Source organism: Dermacentor silvarum, chromosome 2 (genome assembly GCF_013339745.2).
Source record: "Dermacentor silvarum isolate Dsil-2018 chromosome 2, BIME_Dsil_1.4, whole genome shotgun sequence".
NCBI lineage: Eukaryota > Metazoa > Arthropoda > Arachnida > Ixodida > Ixodidae > Dermacentor > Dermacentor silvarum.
Genome location: NC_051155.1, coordinates 214,678,841 through 214,695,883, shown reverse-complemented (window position 1 = coordinate 214,695,883; position 17,043 = coordinate 214,678,841). Strand labels below are relative to the sequence as shown.

The following is a 17,043-nucleotide window of genomic DNA, read 5'->3' as shown; positions in this document are numbered from 1 at the left end:
TTGGAAAAAGTCATTTTCCGGGTAAATGACACAGTCGGCGTTGTTCAGGAAAGACTGCGGATTCCAAATCTCTAACAAACCAAAAATCATTTATTTGTGAAATTTTGCCCGACCCCGTTAAATTAGAAGCGCCATGCCTTAACAGTGCAATAATTCACATTTGCAGGAGAAACCGCAGCCCGTAAACTTTTACGGTGGACTGCACGTTCACACTAGCGGGAGAAAACGCTCGCGCGGCATGCCGCAGTTGGCAGAACGCGCCAGAATTGCCATGGCCCCACTTGCGGGCGTCTTTGCCACCGTGGCTATCAAGTGAATCGCTATCAGATGGATTCACTATGGCGGTGAACAGCGATTCTGAAAGACGGGCTATATTTAACGCGATAGCGTTTAGGCCTCCGTGTTGCAGAAAAGCCGGCGTCGGCAACCGGCGTGTGATCGCGGGTGGCGGAGAAAATCATCCAACCACATCGACCGCGCAGGCTCTCCACGTGGTGCAAGGTTTTGGTGATCAAAAATTGAATTTCTCACAGTGACATCCGTCAAAAAATGGTGAAGTACGACTTTACCATTCAGCGTTGGATTCGCCGTCGGATTGCTTACCAATCGGCGTCGGACTGTAATTTTAATGTACGAGAAAACCTAATTCTGCTACGAAGAAACTCCACACAAACCCCTTTTCCAGCATTTCTACCAGACCTGCGCGCGTTGGGGCAATATCCAACACTTCATAAAATAATAAAATAGGTGTTAGGGCCTTCACATTTTAATATAAGACCACTTATATTGCCCCTGAAAAAAAAAAACGACTTTCCAGCAATGCATTTAGTTTAAAAGTGAAGCCGACTTTAATGGGATCGGTGTAAGCTTGGTCTTTGTAAGCTGGCTTTCCCATGTTCAGTGTTGCTGTGAATGAAGCCTACTTGCCATATGCGAACGATGCGATGCGAACGGGTCCCGCGTTCTACTCTTAAAGGCAAAGCTTAAGCGTCCTCCAATTTTGTTATAGCGTTTGACCTTGTGAATGAATCGGCCGCTCCTCATTGGTCTGCCCATTCGGCGGCAAGCAGCCTGTTTCGCAAAACTGCTCCAAGACCCATTCACTCCGCGCCTGGAAAGCGTTGCCGCTCGCCTGTTCTTGCGGCACATTTTCTACCGCCTCCGGCATGCCGCAAACGTTTTTGTCGTTGCTGCGGACGTACCTTAATTGTTCTTTGACATTGACCGGTCGTCATTGCTAAGAATATCTGCAGCGTGAGCAGTGTCTAGAATTTTTTCTTACGTAAAATTTTAGCGTGAGAGCTTTTTGTGAATACGGGCTCTGGTTCACAACGGGTGATTGAAAGTGACTTAGATGTACAAAAAAAAATACCAGGACAACATTTTGTGTCCGATAACACCAGAGAGGCCGTTACACATCGCAGAGTAGTGCCCTGAACCTGTCGTTTGCTTTTTCTTTACGGTTTAACTTGAAGATAAAGAAAAACTTCAGAAAGAAAGCACGACTTATTAGTCACAAGCTTCAGGTAGTGTTAATGATAAGGTCTAGCCATGCACTGTTCATCGGCATATGCTCCACACGAGCTTCTTATGGATTCAACTGCTACATAAAACGTACGCTCATGCCTCTTCATGCTTCATCCCCTAATATGCTCCCAAAGCAAGAAGAGAAACAGCCGGCTAGAAGACGGAAGTCTCTCTTTTTTTTTTTTTGTCACTAAGTCTATCTATTCACATTTAAGGCAGAGCAAAGGACTCAGACATTCTGTCTCTTTTTTTTTCTTTTTTGATCAGCTGGTTCTGTGCCAAGGGGCGCCAAATTGTGCACATAAAGGTTCCTTCATTCTTCTCCACAGGCACATTGCTACACTACAACCGTTCTATACAGTAAATATTCGCACACATTTCCTCCTCTTTCGTTGATGCACTACTTGCGCTTTCTTTTTTTTCCCCTGAGCTACACCTGTCATCACTTCCTATCACTCTCCTGTTTCGTCGTCACCTGCTACAGCCCGCTTGTTTGACACGCGCGTTTCCTTTCGCCGGAGCGCCGCGTCTTTCTCCACAAAGGCACCGCGACCGCTCCGCGGCGCCCCGGCCTCCTCCGCTCTCCTCCCGACCCGCGCGGCACGCGCTCATTGTGCGCTTTCGCCTATCGGCTTAACAAGCTATTAAGGGTCGCGCCTGCGCTATACCTCGCCGGAGGGCCACCCCCCTCCCCCACTGCCTCCAAACGAAAGGGGCGGCAGACGTGCGGCCTCCGGCTGCAATTAAGAACTCTTCCGCTGCCCCCGCGCCGCCGCCGCTCTCGGGGCCTCATTGTTCCTCCTCGAGAGGGCAGCGCGGTCGTCATCGTCTTTCCTCGTCGTAGCGACGTATGCAGACGACGCGGACCGTCTCTGCCGGCGATCGCGTCCGTACGTCCTTAAAGGCGCTTCCGAAGCGCCGGACGTAGATTCCTCTCCAGATACGATGGCCACACGTGACTTATTGTGCGTTCGCGGTTTGAGGTGCAGCGGCGGGCGCAATCAGCGTTGCAAACCGTCGCGGCGCGGAGGGCACGTTGTTTCAATGCGAGTCTACGATTCGGAGACATCGTTGGCCTAACGCCTATGTGGAGTGCTATTTCGCGGCGACATATGCTCTGAACGCGAGACATTGTTCGCTTCGAAAGGGACGTATAACTCTGAATGATACAATAATGGGATCACCGAGTGATTTATTCTGCTGCGACGACAGCCTGAATATCAATATCATTTAAAGGCAAAAGAGCTCTCTAGCGTCCCCAGACATGAAGTTGCTAACACCAGTGGGCGCGCAACTCGTAGAGCTAGACCGCAAGGGCGAGAACTGCGCCCATCAGTTCAAGCTTGCTGCATGATTCCGAAATATTATTGCTTGGAACCCAACAAAATGCCGGAGACTAATTATCCGTTTTTCAGCATTTTAAACTAGCGTTCAATTTGTTCTTGCATAACAAACAGAATCTCTGTACGGATGTATGCTCGTCATCTTACCTTGTTTTTGCCCAAGTTCTCAATGTGACACTCGAGAGTGGCTTCGCGACCTTGTGCGACAGTGACGTTCTTGATACCGCTCAGGAACCGAGGCCTGGCGGTGGTCGCCTGGGCCGCACCTGCGATGAAGCAAAAAGGAACAAAAAAAGTTCGCCTGTGCTACTGGGGCGAGGAAGTTATGGAGCATTTAGGCATGCCACCACTTCTTGACTGGTACCGTTACCTGCCGAGCTACATGTTCATTGTGAAACAATCTACCGGTTTCAGTGAGGATGAACTTGATCTTGACAGATGTGTTCCTTGCATTATTCTTGTTTATTTAATTTTTCTATTGACTCATTGTCTTAGGTGAGAGAGTGCATGTTGGTGAAATAAACATTAGTAGAGCGTTTTCTCACCTGCCTAGCCTGTCGTTTGCTCGTTATTTCAGAAGCACGAATGCCGCAGTTGTTACTGTGTATCTGTCACTAGTCGTGAAAACTTGCCTCATGAAGACACCTTCGTTTACAAACATACATCTCCGGTAGTTCAAGTCGAGGTGCACAGTGCCGAGAGAAGGAAATAACACTGTCGAATAAGCGTATTGCCCAAGTAACAGCGCCCGAAAATGATTCCCCACGCGTCGATAGGATGGAAGCATGCACCTCCGTGATCACCGGTTACCGCACGGCTACTCGTTCCCGTTGTTTAAGAACTACGTGTCCAGCCATGACTGCAGGCCTCAATCATTTTTAGATAGACATGGATGGTGAGTGATACAGAAAGAATTGTACGAAACGGGTTCCATGTGTATAATTACTTGTAGTCAATTACATTTTCTGTGGACTTGTAACTGATCGATTGCATTTTTTTATTTATCAGATCGATTGCATAGTGAGCCTCACCGAGCCATAATAACAAGAGAGGGGGGGGGGGGTATAAGGAGGGCAGGGATGTTAACCAGTCAAGAGTCCGGTTGGCTACCCTACGCTGGGTGAAGGGAGGAGGGGAAGAGAAAGAAGGAAGAGAGAAAGAGAGAGGGTGGGGGTATGGAGACGTGCACGGACCGCACTGCAGAGTCAAAGGCGCTCGTACAAACAAACGCTGCCTTTCATAAAGTACCTAAACGGGAGCATCGGGGCAATGAGTAATCAAACATAAACAACGTTCAAACGGCTGGAGAGGACGCATTTAAAGAGCCGGGCCAGATCGTTCTATTTACTGTATTTGTGCACTATCAATAAACGTTAGGAGGAAAGTAAATTACAAGTAAGGGATTACTATTTAGTTACAAGTCCGTTACATTCGTGGGGCAGAAATCCGTCACTGTAATCAATAACATTTTAATGTAATAATTATAATTGTAATCGGTTACTTTTTTTCTGTAACGTGTACAAATCTGCATACGGCTGAAAAGATATAATTCATAGATATACCTGGGCAGCGCGACGTAAAGAAGAGAGGCGAAGAAAATAGGCAGGATATTGACATATTGACTGTACTCACAACCAACATTTTTATAGAGCGGAATCGCTCATTAGTATATGCTAACCGCATCAAAACATTGGAAAATAAAATAATTCACGAAAATAGTTTGAAAAACGAAAACTCGGTAAAAAAATTGATCGTGAGTAGTGGGCGCGATTGCGCGGGCATGACAGCGTCGTGGGCGGAGAAAATCATCCCGAACCACCCCGACCACGTTTTTTTTTTTCTTTTTTTTTGTTTGTACGTATATAAGGCTCTTTTTTAAATGCGATCCGAAGGGCTATATTACAAAGCCATGTTACACTGCCTAAAAGAGTAAATTGAATAACGTAATTAGTGTAACGTTATTATTCGGCTGTACTGATAGCGAGTTGATGCAACCTTCACTAATGCATTCCCAGGGACTTCGATGACACTGAAAGCACCCATTTAGATTGCATTCGATGCTTTCGGGGCAGTTTTGGAGGCAGCAGCGGCAGCGTTGTCTACGTACACGAACGCTCTGTTTTACACACTCTAGAATCATTGCAACGAGGAAATGCACAAAACTCGCAAAAGGGTATATCGAAATTACTAAAAAGAAGGTGAATTATGACATTCCAGCTGGGCTTATCACTTTCATGCTCATTTTAATCTCGAGTGAAACGCCAGTTCTATAGAAAATTGGCTTCGTAACAAGAAACATTACCCTGTTTGGTGTCGGGTATGGCGCTCTAGTGTGGCGGAATTCGAGAGCGCACTCGACTGAAGACATACTGGCATGGAACCGGAGTGTATTTGTCTAGGAGCGGGTAAACCTCCTCGTAAGCGGAGTGCGCGGACGTCGAATCAACTTGGCCCAGTGTTGTTTGTACGCCAGGTAGTCTAGAAGAAAGCGGAAGATCAAAGAAGCCCGGCGTTTCACTGAGAACCGGATATCGAAGGAGAGCTCTATTGGCTCTTAACGGTGTCTCTTTAATGGAATCCAGTTAAACAGTTGTGTAGGATGCAGGAAGCTGCTGAAGCAGGCGGCACTCTGTCTTAGTTTGTGCCAGATGGAACACTTGGTTAGCCCTTGCACTGAAAGACCTGACCTCGCTTGAAAACGAGGCAGTGCCTAACGCTACTTCATTTACAGCATGGTTCCTGGCATTGCGATCGGTCAGCTGGGCAAATAAGGGTCACAACCAAGACCAACGCAAAGGCTTACAACGCTGCCTATTCAGTAGAGAGTTTTTTCCCCTCTTACTGGCTAAAATGGCGCAACTTAGGCAAGTACAAAACACACAGTACGGGAATAGCGCTGACAGCCATGTGTATTTTAATTGAAAGCCCCAAAAGAACGTACTCTCTGTCTAGAGAACCGGCATGCCTAAAGTCAAGTTTATTTCTCAAGTCATGGTCTCGTTATCTGCACAAGTTAGTGAAATATTACAGGACGAGTTGCTATATTGTGGGAAAACAAGATGACAGGAGACGCTCTGTAGTTACAAGAACCAGGTAATTATTAAAAGTTATCGCGATTCAATAAAGCTATAGAACAGGATTTGTTGTAGTGCGCGGCCAATTAGCAGAGGTACCGGCGCTCCTCCCGTAGCAACACCAAGGCGTCGCGCAGTGGCGGCCGGGGCACGAAAGATCGCTCATTAACACCGGTCGAGCTTGTTTGAGGGCACTGCTTTTTGATGCGGGTGGTAGGCTAGTCACGTGATATTTTTCATTTTTCGCGGGATTTCTTTATCAGCCGGGAAAAATAAACGCGCAAAAAGTACCTGGCTGAAAACGTGCCAGCTTAAAGTTTTTTTCAATTGCCTACAAATTCTTCATTGACATCACGTCATTCATAGCAGCATTTAAAAATTAGGTAATTGCAATATTAGTTATAAGTTGAATGGCGTCAACACCAAAATAACTGGCGGCTGCTCCGCTCTATTGTGAACAATATGCACTTGGCTATCTTCGCGTATAATGGCCCGTCTTCTTTAAAAACATGATGCATGATAGCTGATACACCCTAAATAAACATCAATGACGTTCTACTTCCTGTAGGAATATGGTGTCACAATCATACGCTTTACTCTAAGTTTTATTGCGAAAAATACTCCCACTTGTTTTCCTTTTTCCTACTCTTCCGAAACTTCTCATGCAGTTCCTATATGCCTTTTATAATGCGAACCCAAATCGCTGCCATGCATTTCTTTCCATCCTCCTGGAGCTTTCTAGCCCGTTCATTAAAACACTGAGGTCATTATTAAATTGTGAGCGCTTACGTGGACCGACGTTTCTAGTTTGTATTTAACAGTCCTGATATAGTCATCATCGATTGAAATTGTCGTCTGCGGCACCCGATGCGTTTTAGAATAAAGCGTAATCTCGACCACGGCTGCATATTGTTTCAATTTTAGGGCACCTCGTTAAATGTGGCCCGTATCGTACCGTCATTACGTAATACCTTTACTAAAATAACCTCCCGCGTGCACGCAGTGTTCATTCTGGCCCTATTTTCCTCAGTCTATTCCCACTGTCTTTTATTCTCGGTGTTGGGTAGCAATTAAACCGGACGCTCATCTGGTTGACCTCCCTTACCTTCTTTCTGATCGCTTTCTCTTCCTCTTCTTTTTACGCTAATTAGAGTGAACGACCGTAGTGCGTGTGATGCCTGCGGTTGCGAATAGAACATGGCGCATTCATTGTGCCACTGCTTTGAATCATGAAGTCAATCACTATTCAAGGCATTGCGACGAGTGTACGGTCGGCCGCTGTCCTATATAGGCGCTACTCGACCACCGCCATCACTCTCACGCTACCAACACCATCACTCGTAGTCCCACAAGGACGTGAAGGCAGTAGTAGTAGTAGTAGAAAACTTTATTTTATGTTTTAAGACGAAGTCCCAGAGGGTGGAGCCCTCAGTCCAGGGCCCCATTTGCTGCTGCTATCCGGCTGGCCCGGTCGATCAGGCATCGCTGGTCGTCGAAGGCTGTGCTGGAAAGAGCGGCTTCCCACTGGGATGGGGAGGGGTTGGGTATTCTAGGTAAGCCGGGTGGTTTGGAGCATTCCCACGTAGAATGGTAGAGGTTTGGGTGACCACCACAGAAAGTACATTTGTCGGGGTACTGGCTAGGGTAAAAAGTGTGGCGGAGAGCAAGGCTGGGGAACGTATTAGTTTGGAGCTGACGCCAAGCGGCTGCATCTGCACGGTTTAGCTTCACGTGTGGTGGGGGGAATATTCTACGGGATAGTCTGTGGTGTTGTAGTATATGCGTGTATGTAAGCGGTATCGTTTCCACCTTGTCTGGGTTGGACTGGTCTTCCACCGGTGCCTGGAGGGTTAGGCCTCGGGCTGCCGCATGAACGCGCTCATTGCCAGGGAGAGACGCATGCCCAGGTGTCCAGACTAGGTGAACTAGTGGAATGTTTTGCTTCTTGTGTAGAATTTTATGAGCGATCGGTGAAATCCGTCCTTGTGCGTAGTTTCGACATGCTTGCTGCGAATCTGTAAGAATATGTATGATCTTATCTGGGGGTTGAGCGCTGATGGCGAGGGCTATGGCACATTCTTCGGCTTCCGTGCAGTTGTCAGTGCGTATTGTGGCTGATAATAGTGCTTCGCCCCTCCAGTCGGCCACCGCTACCACTTTGGCTGTAATGTCAGGGTAGCACGCGGCGTCTGTATAGAAGGTGTCGAGGTCGTTGCAGTACGCTCGGTGCAGTGCCATTGCACGCGCAGTGCGCCTGCCTTTATGGTGTTCGGGGTGCATATTCCGAGGTATGGGGGCCACTGTAATGTTTTCTTTGATGTTTGGGGCGATTGAGAGGGGCTCTCGTGGGGAAAACTCTGATGTTGGGTAACGTAATTGTCTGAGTACGTGCCTTCCTGTCGATGTACGTTTAAGTCGTTCGATCTGCCCGACTTTCTGGGCTTCGATTAATTCGGCCGTGGTGTTATGTAGACCAAGCTGTAATAGTCTGGCTGTTGAGGTGTAGATAGGAAGGCCTGTCGCCGTTTTCACTGCTGTTCGTATGAGTGTGTCTAGCTGGTTTGTTTGGTTTTGGGTGAGTCGGTGGTAAGGTGCGTGATAGGTAATGCGGCTTACGATTAAAGCGTGTATGATGCACATGACGTCGGATTCCTTTAGGCCGTGGCGGCGGTTCGTGACCCGCCGGATCATGTGCACTACTTGATTAATCTGTTTCTTCAGTAGCGTCAGGGTATATGTCGCTTTCGCATTGGCTTGAACATGGAGTCCTAGTAAGCGCAATTTGTTCACCTTATTTACAGGTTCACCCTCGATAGTCACCGTGATGTCAGGTGGTAGGTGATGTTTCCTTTGGAGTTTTTTTACTATAAGCAGTTCTGACTTTTGAGCTGCGCACGTAAGTCCCCCTGCCCGGGCATATTTCTGGGTGACATCGGCTGCTGCTTGTAGTGCGTCCTGTATTTCACCGTCTGAGCCACTGGTGGCCCAGATGGTGATATCATCAGCATAAAGCGCATGCCTAATTCCCGGTATGGCATCTAGTAGTGCAGGTAGTCTGCTCATAGCTATGTTAAATAGCACGGTGGAAAGCACTGACCCTTGTGGCGTGCCTTTTCCCGCAAGAGGGAAAGAGTCCGAACGTATATTTCCGATGCCTATAGTCGCAGTGCGATCTTTAAGAAACGCCCGGACGTAATTGTATAGTCGTCGGCCACACTTTGTTGCCGCTAGATTGGTGAGTATGAGGTCATGAGCTACGTTATCAAACGCGCCTTTCAGGTCTAACGCAAGGATGGCTTTGCTTTGTTGAGTGCTGATATGGTCGATTAGCTCTTCCTTAATTTGCAGTAGTACGTCTTGAGTGGATAGCCCCGGTCGAAAACCGAACATTGTGTGCGGCAATAAGGCTTGCTCTTCTAGGTACGGCTGAAGTCTTGCCAGGACGACGTTTTCAAATAACTTTCCTATGCATGATGTGAGCGAGATGGGTCTCAGTTGGTTTAGAGAGGGCTGCTTTCCTGGTTTTGGCATCATTGTAATATCGGCGTGCCGCCATTCTTGCGGCAGCGTGCCCTCTAGCCAGTGGTACTGAAAATAATCTGTAAGTTCTTTTATCGATCTGTCGTCGAGGTTTTTTAAAAGCCGGTACTGTATTCCGTCTGCTCCCGGGGCGGTGTTGCGTACTATTCGATGCAGTGCCGCTCTAACTTCATGTGGTGTGATTTCTTTGTCTAATTCCGAAGGCTCCGCATGCGGATAATCTATGTAAGTTGGTTTGGGGCCTGTACCTATGTAAGTGTCTTTTAGCTGTTGTATTATGGCCGCATCAGTCCCAGGTGTCTGTCTCAAGATTTTTTGAAGGGTTTTGCTGCTCGTTGCTTTGGATTGATTGGGGTCGATGAGATTTCTAAGCAGTACCCACGTTTTGGCGGTGCCCAAGGTACCCTGCATTTGATTACATAGGTTCTTCCAATTGTTTCGCGTTAGCTCGGTTGCGTAACTTTCCGCCTGGGCTGTTAAGGCGGATATCCGCTGCCTGAGCTTGCGATTGTGCTTTTGCTTTTTCCACCTTTTTTGCAGGCAATGTCGAGCCTCCCAAAGGTGTAATAGGTGCCTGTCGACATCGGGATGTTCTGGTGACGTGTCGATGATTTTCGTTGTCGCACGGAAGTCTGTCTGAATTTGTCGGATCCATTCCTGCAGAGTTTCTGGTTTCAAGCTGCCTTCGTAGGTTTCGTTGGTGCTTTCTTGCTTGCGCCGCTGTCGGAACTTGTCCCAATCCGTCATTCGTATTTTACGTTCTTTAATTTTTGTTCGCGGTGTTATTAGATGCGTTTCTATTATATTGTGGTCACTACCGAGGGTCTCATCGAGGTTGTGCCATCCCTGGTACCTGATGTCTTTGATCAGTGTAAGGTCGGGGCAGGTGTCTCGACTGACACTGTTGCCTATTCTCGTTGGGTGGGCTGCGTCTGTAAGTAGGGTCAAGCCTAGTTGTAGCTATCGTCAGTGCTAGCCGTCGACCCTTTGGATTAGCGGTCTTGTAACCCCACGTTGGGTGTGCTGCGTTGAAGTCCCCTACAATAAGCAAACGTTGCTTTGATTCCTTTAGTGCGTGTTTGAAGAGCCCATCGAAACAGTCTGCCCGCTCTTTAGGGGCACTATAGATGTTGAGGACAAAGAAGCTAGGCTCTTTCCTGTCTACGGGAATGATTTCGATGAGCACGTGCGGTATGCGTTCGGAGCTGAGGGTGTGGTCGATTGCGGTTAACCTCTTTGACACTAATGTCGCTGTTTTAATCGGACCATTGTGGTGTTCTTTGTACGCAAAAGTATTGTATCCAGTCAGTTTAGGTTCAATGTATGTTTCTTGTAGTGCCAATATGTCTGGTGTGTGTGTCTGTGCGTGTATGAACTGCGTTAGATTTCCGCGTTTGCGGCGGAAACTGCGGCAGTTCCATTGCCAAATTTTGATGGGTTGTGTTTGCGCGACATTTTGTTGTCTAGCCATTTTTTATTGTAAGCTGGCCTGAGATGAAGGGCGTGCGTAAGGATGCGCCCGGATATCTTCTCTTGCCTCGAGCGGACTAACACGGGTGCGGTTGAGGGTGGCGTTGTGGACGACCGTCTGAGTAACTTCGTCGCGAATTTGTTGTCTAAATTCTTGGGTTAGCTCAATGAACATCTGTTGCAGGGTGGTTTTGATTTCTTCTTTTATTTCCTGCCTATCTTGCGATAAACTCTCCTTGAGTTCCTGTCTGTCCCGTTGCATTTCGTTGCTCAGGCGCTCTCTATCTTGTTGAAACTCGTGTTTTAACTGGTGTAATTCCTGTCGAAGAGTGATTGCCATTTCGTTTACTAATGTTCGCATCTCTTGCCTAAGTGTTCGGGCTATGTCATTAATCATTTCCTGCACCTGGGCGTTGGTGGTGAAGTTATTTGTGAGAGGCACCTGCCCTGTATGAGTATTGTGTGTGCATGTTGTAAGGGGTGGAAAATTAGTGGCAGTGGGAGAAGGTAAGGGGGAAGGATTTGAAAGCCGCTCAGCCCAGCTCACCTTCGGCGGATTCGTACCAGGGCCCTTCGTGAGCGCTTTCCTCTCGCTCTTCTCCACCATGTCGATGGTTGACCGTGATTCCGCCCCTTGCTCGTTTGTAGCTGCTTCATGCCGTTCATGTCGGGGTGTCTTTGTACGTGGTAGGCTTTGTGATCTGGATGCGGATGCGTCCCTGGATTTATCTCGTTTCTTTGAGTCCGTTGATCTTCGGGGTGATCGGCCTCTGTCTACGTTCGTCTCCGTGGAAGCTGGCGGCGATTTTGACCCGGGAGTTTTTGGTTGATTGGTGCTACTCCCAGGGTTGGTGGTGGTGGGAACGTTGTTGGCGTCACTGGTGTAGCCGGCGTTACGTAAGAAGTGTGATTTGTTGAAGGGCTTGCGCTGCCTGGCTGGACAGCTTGGGTCCGTGACTGGGTGATCGCCTTCACACAGCACACACTTCGGTTGACATTGGTGGTCCTCCGATGGGTTTTCGTGTCCGCAGTTTTTGCACCGGGCACTCTCCGGCGTGGGACAGATGTCCGCCCTGTGCCCGGTTTCAGGCATATGCTGCATACCTGAGACAGCGGTCGGTAGGGTCGACATAGGAGCTCTCCACCATAATAATAAATTGTTCTTGGGACTTCCAGCCCGTCGAAGGTGATGAGAGGCAGCCGGTCGACTTTCCGAGCATGCGTGCGAAGAGAATCGGTGCTTGCGGGGAGCGTAGATTAGCCATTAGTTCGTCCGGGTGAGTTTCACTGTCGATCCCAGTGCAACTCCCTTGCAGGACATGTCGGGGGCTGCCACGTATGCGTATACTTGGTACTCCTTCCCACCAAGTTGAAGGGTAGTGATCCGTCTGATGCGTTCCGCCAACTCCTCCTTTGGCGTGCTTGCCACTGCCAGGTTCTGTTCGTTGCGGATTCTCAGTGTGAGTGCGTCAGATTCGGTTGCAGTAATGTGGGCAGCCTGACGCACCGCTCGGGCGACGCGATGCGATTGCCAATTTGCTGAAGTCGAGGCCGTCTCGTGGACGGAAGACGATCTTGTAGTCAGACGGTGGAAGTGGTGGGAGTCGTGGTTTTCGTTCGTGTGCCTGGTTGGGAGCGCGGTCTGGTTTGGATTCTCCCGTCGTAGTTGTTGGATGGCTGGCATCGCGTCCAGCGTTACGGGCAACCGTAAACCAGTCTCCCCATTGCCGTCAGTATCGTTGCTTTCACCTGTCGATGCGGCGTTGATTTCCATTCTTTCGGAGGTTTGGGTGTTTTCAGGGTCTGCGTCGACCAGGGCGGTTTTGATGGAGTCCATTTTGGCCTTGCCAAGGATTATCTCTCAACAGATATCTCTCGGCTACAGCGGGCGGCCAGCCGCCGACGCTGTGATCGCTCCCGTTCGGTTAGGCTTGGCCGGGCATGCCGTCACCTTGGGATCTTCAAGAGGCGATTTTGTCGCCAGGTGTACATGTATATACTTGTAGAGACATACAGGCTGTTTCAGCGAACACTTTCAAAATTTATTTAAGGTTGCCTGTGGCAGATAGCCTAATTCTAGTTAATGAGGTGGTCTAATCGAAGAGGCGGACATTACTTGCACAAAAATAAAATGCATAATCGACTCATTAACAAACATTTACTAATTAAGCTTTTAACTAATTACCTGATGGCCCATATTGCAATTTACAAATTTTAACCGTGGAGTTTGCAAGGCGGATCCACTTCGAATTAATTCTCAGGATGACGCCAGTTTCGAGATATTAATTCCCGAACTTTGCGGATAAATGCATCGGCGTTTCAGTTCATTTTGTGCTTCAATGCAGAAAGCGACGTTTTGTTAAGAACGTAACTGGAACGCCAATGCATTTCTCCGAAAATTTCCGGAATTAATATCTCGAAACTGGTGTCATCCCGAGAATTCGTTCCAAGTGGATCCGCCTTGCGAACTCCACGGCTACAATTAGTAAATTGGAATATGGGCCGTCAGGTAATTTGTTAAAAACTTAATTAGTGAATTTCTGTTAATTATTCGATTGTGCATTTCAATTTCTTGTGGAAGTAATGTCCGCCTCTTCGAGTAGACCATCTCATGAACTAGAATTGTGCTATCTGCCGCAGGCAACCTTTACGAATTTTTGATAGTGTTCGCAGAAACACCCTGTATAAAGGTACACGTATAAACGTATGTATACATATTCATACGTATACGTATGTATATGTATGTATACGTATACGTACGTATATACATACGTATGTATACGCATGCTAGCATTCGGTAAATGAGAACTTGAGGCTAATAATGCTTCCCATAAAACGTACTCGAACTGTACATTCAATGGAGGTGGAGAAACCCCAAAAGATCATGAAAAATCTGGAAGGCCCCACTATGACCTGACGCATAATAAAATGATGATTTTAGCACATGAAACACCAGAATTTACCCGAAATGAGAAGAAAAAAAAATATACCGAACTTCAATTTTTGGTTTTATCTTAGCTGTTGCAAACCTCCTAGCAAGTTCTCTGTTCCGAAATTGAAATGAACACTTCTGCAGGAAAAAAACGTTGTAAAAATTTCGAATTTATAGAAACATGTTCGATAATGCCGCAAATTTGCGTGGACACTGTATAACATACGTACGCCACAAGGCCACTAGACCGCTCTAGAAAACCGAGAAAGACTACAGCTTTGCGGAATTACAGTTTGAGATTAACCACGGGGCCAGCTTTCAGGGTGGCACAGCTCATAGTCGAACTTTAGTCCCAACATGTAGCCTTTGTTCTATGCAAAGCTAAGCACGAGCAACAGCATGTAATTGGAGACGTTCGAAAAGCAGGTCATTTTATGTTCAGAGCATGCAAATCTGTATATTGAAAAAAATAACGGTCTAGTTAATGTTAATCCATTAATTCTTGAACAAAATATGCAACAATATTTCGATGTTCTGGAAGAACGTGCAAGAGGTCAGAGGACAGCACCTTTCTAGCTGTTTCGGTATTCAGTGAATTCGCCCATTATATTATTGCACTTAGTGTTCAGCACGTTTTCGTTTGGCCTGTTACAAGACGGGTGCAGTAGTTCGCTACGTTCCTGCTATTCTGATAAATCGTGCGAAGACCATCGCGTTGAGGAAAGTCCGAAAAGCTCTTACGTTTGTTCTGATGACCACTGCCTAAGTTACTATTTCAGAGCAGCAGAATGATTTCGTCTACGTTCACTGTTCCCAAATTCCTTAGACGAGTAAACCACTCTAAATTAAGGAGGGATGATAGGCACACATGGGAGGTCAGAGTTTTTGGGATTTTCTCAACTTTCTAACTAAAAAGCATTTCTTCATTTGTAGTGTCTTAATGACATTCCTTATTATTCCGATCACGCTTTCTTTTAATGTAATAAAATCGTTGGCAGTCAAAGTTTTGATGTTTATCTGTCTCTGTAGTTTCTGAAAGACGTAAAAAAAACACCACCCAAGCACTACGTACAGATGGTTAACCAGCGAAGCTGAAACGTGCGGCCCCGGTGTTTAGCAGTGGGTTAATGCCGACGATGTATTGAAGCGTTTCTCAATTATTGGTTGCATGTTTGTGTTTCTAGTGGAACGCAAGCGCCAATGGAGGGCGGATGCTGCTAACCACGACGCCGAGCTAACTCGAGATATCGAATGCATGCGACAACGGCGAACCGAGCAAGCAGTGTTGCGGGCAGAGCAGCGTCAACGTGGCAATGGCGGGAAGGCGTTCGCCGGGGCTATAGTGAACTAGATCTCTCTAGCTCACCATACCTCTACGGAGCGGCGCCCGCGTGCCACACCCCCACAGCGCATGCGCGTCGCCTCTCCTCTCGTTTTCTACGCTCCCTCCCTTTCTCTCCTCTAGGAATCCTCTACGGAGCGGCGCCTGCGTACCACACCCCCACAGCGCATGCGCGTCCCCTCTCCTCTCGTTTTCTACGCTCCCTCCCTTTCTCTCCTCTAGGAATCCTCTACGGAGCGGCGCCCGCGTGCCACACCACCACAGCGCATGCGCGTCCCCTCTCCTCTCGTTTTCTACGCTCCCTCACTTTCTCTCCTCTAGGAATCCTCTACGGAGCGGCGCCCGCGTACCACACCTCCACAGCGCATGCGCGTCCCCTCTCGTCTCGTTTACTACGCTCCCTCCCTTTCTCTCCTCTAGGAATCCTCTACGGAGCGGCGCCCGCGTGCCACACCCCCACAGCGCATGCGCGTCCCCTCTCCTCTCGTTTTCTACGCTCCCTCCCTTTCTCTCCTCTAGGAATCCTCTACGGAGCGGCGCCCGCGTGCCACACCCCCACAGCGCATGCGCGTCCCCTCTCCTCTCGTTTTCTACGCTCCCTCCCTTTCTCTCCTCTAGGAATCCTCTACGGAGCGGCGCCCGCGTGCCACACCCCCACAGCGCATGCGCGTCCCCTCTCCTCTCGTTTTCTACGCTCCCTCCCTTTCTCTCCTCTCGGAATCCTCTACGGAGCGGCGCCCGCGTACCACACCCCCACAGCGCTGCGCGTCCCCTCCCCCTCTCTCACCTATCCTACGCTCCCCCCTTTCTCTCCTCTAGGAATCGGAGCGTCGCGCACGACAGATAATGCAACAGCTGCATACTCCGCTGGGGCGCCAGGGTAGTTCCGCGGTAGAAAATGGCGGAGCGACAGAATCACTGCAGAGATTTTTATAGCAGTTTATTTCGGCTGATATACAAATACACAAGCCCTACGTAGCTACTTAACCTGTTGCTTCTCCCGGTCCGTCCATTAAAACTGACTGCAAGACTCCTTATCGTAGGCCATAACTTCTACGTCGCACTTCTTTCGGTATTGCTCGGTACATTAATTGGAACATTTCCTTGACTTCGTCCGTAGTCCACAGAATGCACTCTGTAATAAAAATAAGAAGAATTGCCAGTCACCCCGGTTTCCGTAAGAAATGAAGCTAGTGTATTATCCGATAGGATTAGCCCAGCTTGAACTTGGCATCTTTCGTTATTCGCCTATCGGTAGTATTCTTACAGAAACTCCAAACAGATGGCTAAAAAATGAATGCCGTGATTAGTGTCTTTAGATAGGTTTAGTGCAACAATGATCGTAATGAGAACACAAAGAGTACCCATTACTGGTTTTCACAACGATGCAGACGACATACGAGCACGCTTTAACCGGCGAATGTCTCCTTAAAATGTTGAATATGTGTCGTTTATTTAACGACATACTTGAAACAAATGTTACTTGAGATAACCCGAGGCGTTCCACGAATATTTAAAACAAACTGTTTCTTACCTGCCTGTAGCGATACGATATCATAAAGAGTTAGGCTGCATCGGCACTTCGTGTTATATATGCGCTATATACATGTTTTTTTTTTTTTAGCAGCACCAAATTTATAAACAGTCTGTGGCAGAGAGTACAATTCCAACCCTCTATCTAAAACTTGAGGCCGCTTAAGTCATCTTTATATAATATAATGGAGTGGAATATTTTAATTATGTCAGTTTAATAACTTTAGATATGTCATGTAATACCTGGAATACGAGAAGTTACGCAAGAGATTGCAAGAAAGA

At 47.8% G+C, this 17,043-nt stretch overlaps 1 protein-coding gene across 1 annotated transcript in view; it reads right to left on the bottom strand.

Annotated features, from left to right (window-relative positions):
• LOC119442586 (lachesin) overlaps positions 1-17,043 on the bottom strand; it is a 185,876-nt gene that overhangs the window by 30,756 nt on the left and 138,077 nt on the right. The window contains exon 2 of the mRNA XM_037707512.2: positions 3,018-3,136. Coding sequence (XP_037563440.2) covers positions 3,018-3,136 — 119 coding nt within the window. The remainder of the gene's footprint in view (positions 1-3,017; positions 3,137-17,043) is intronic.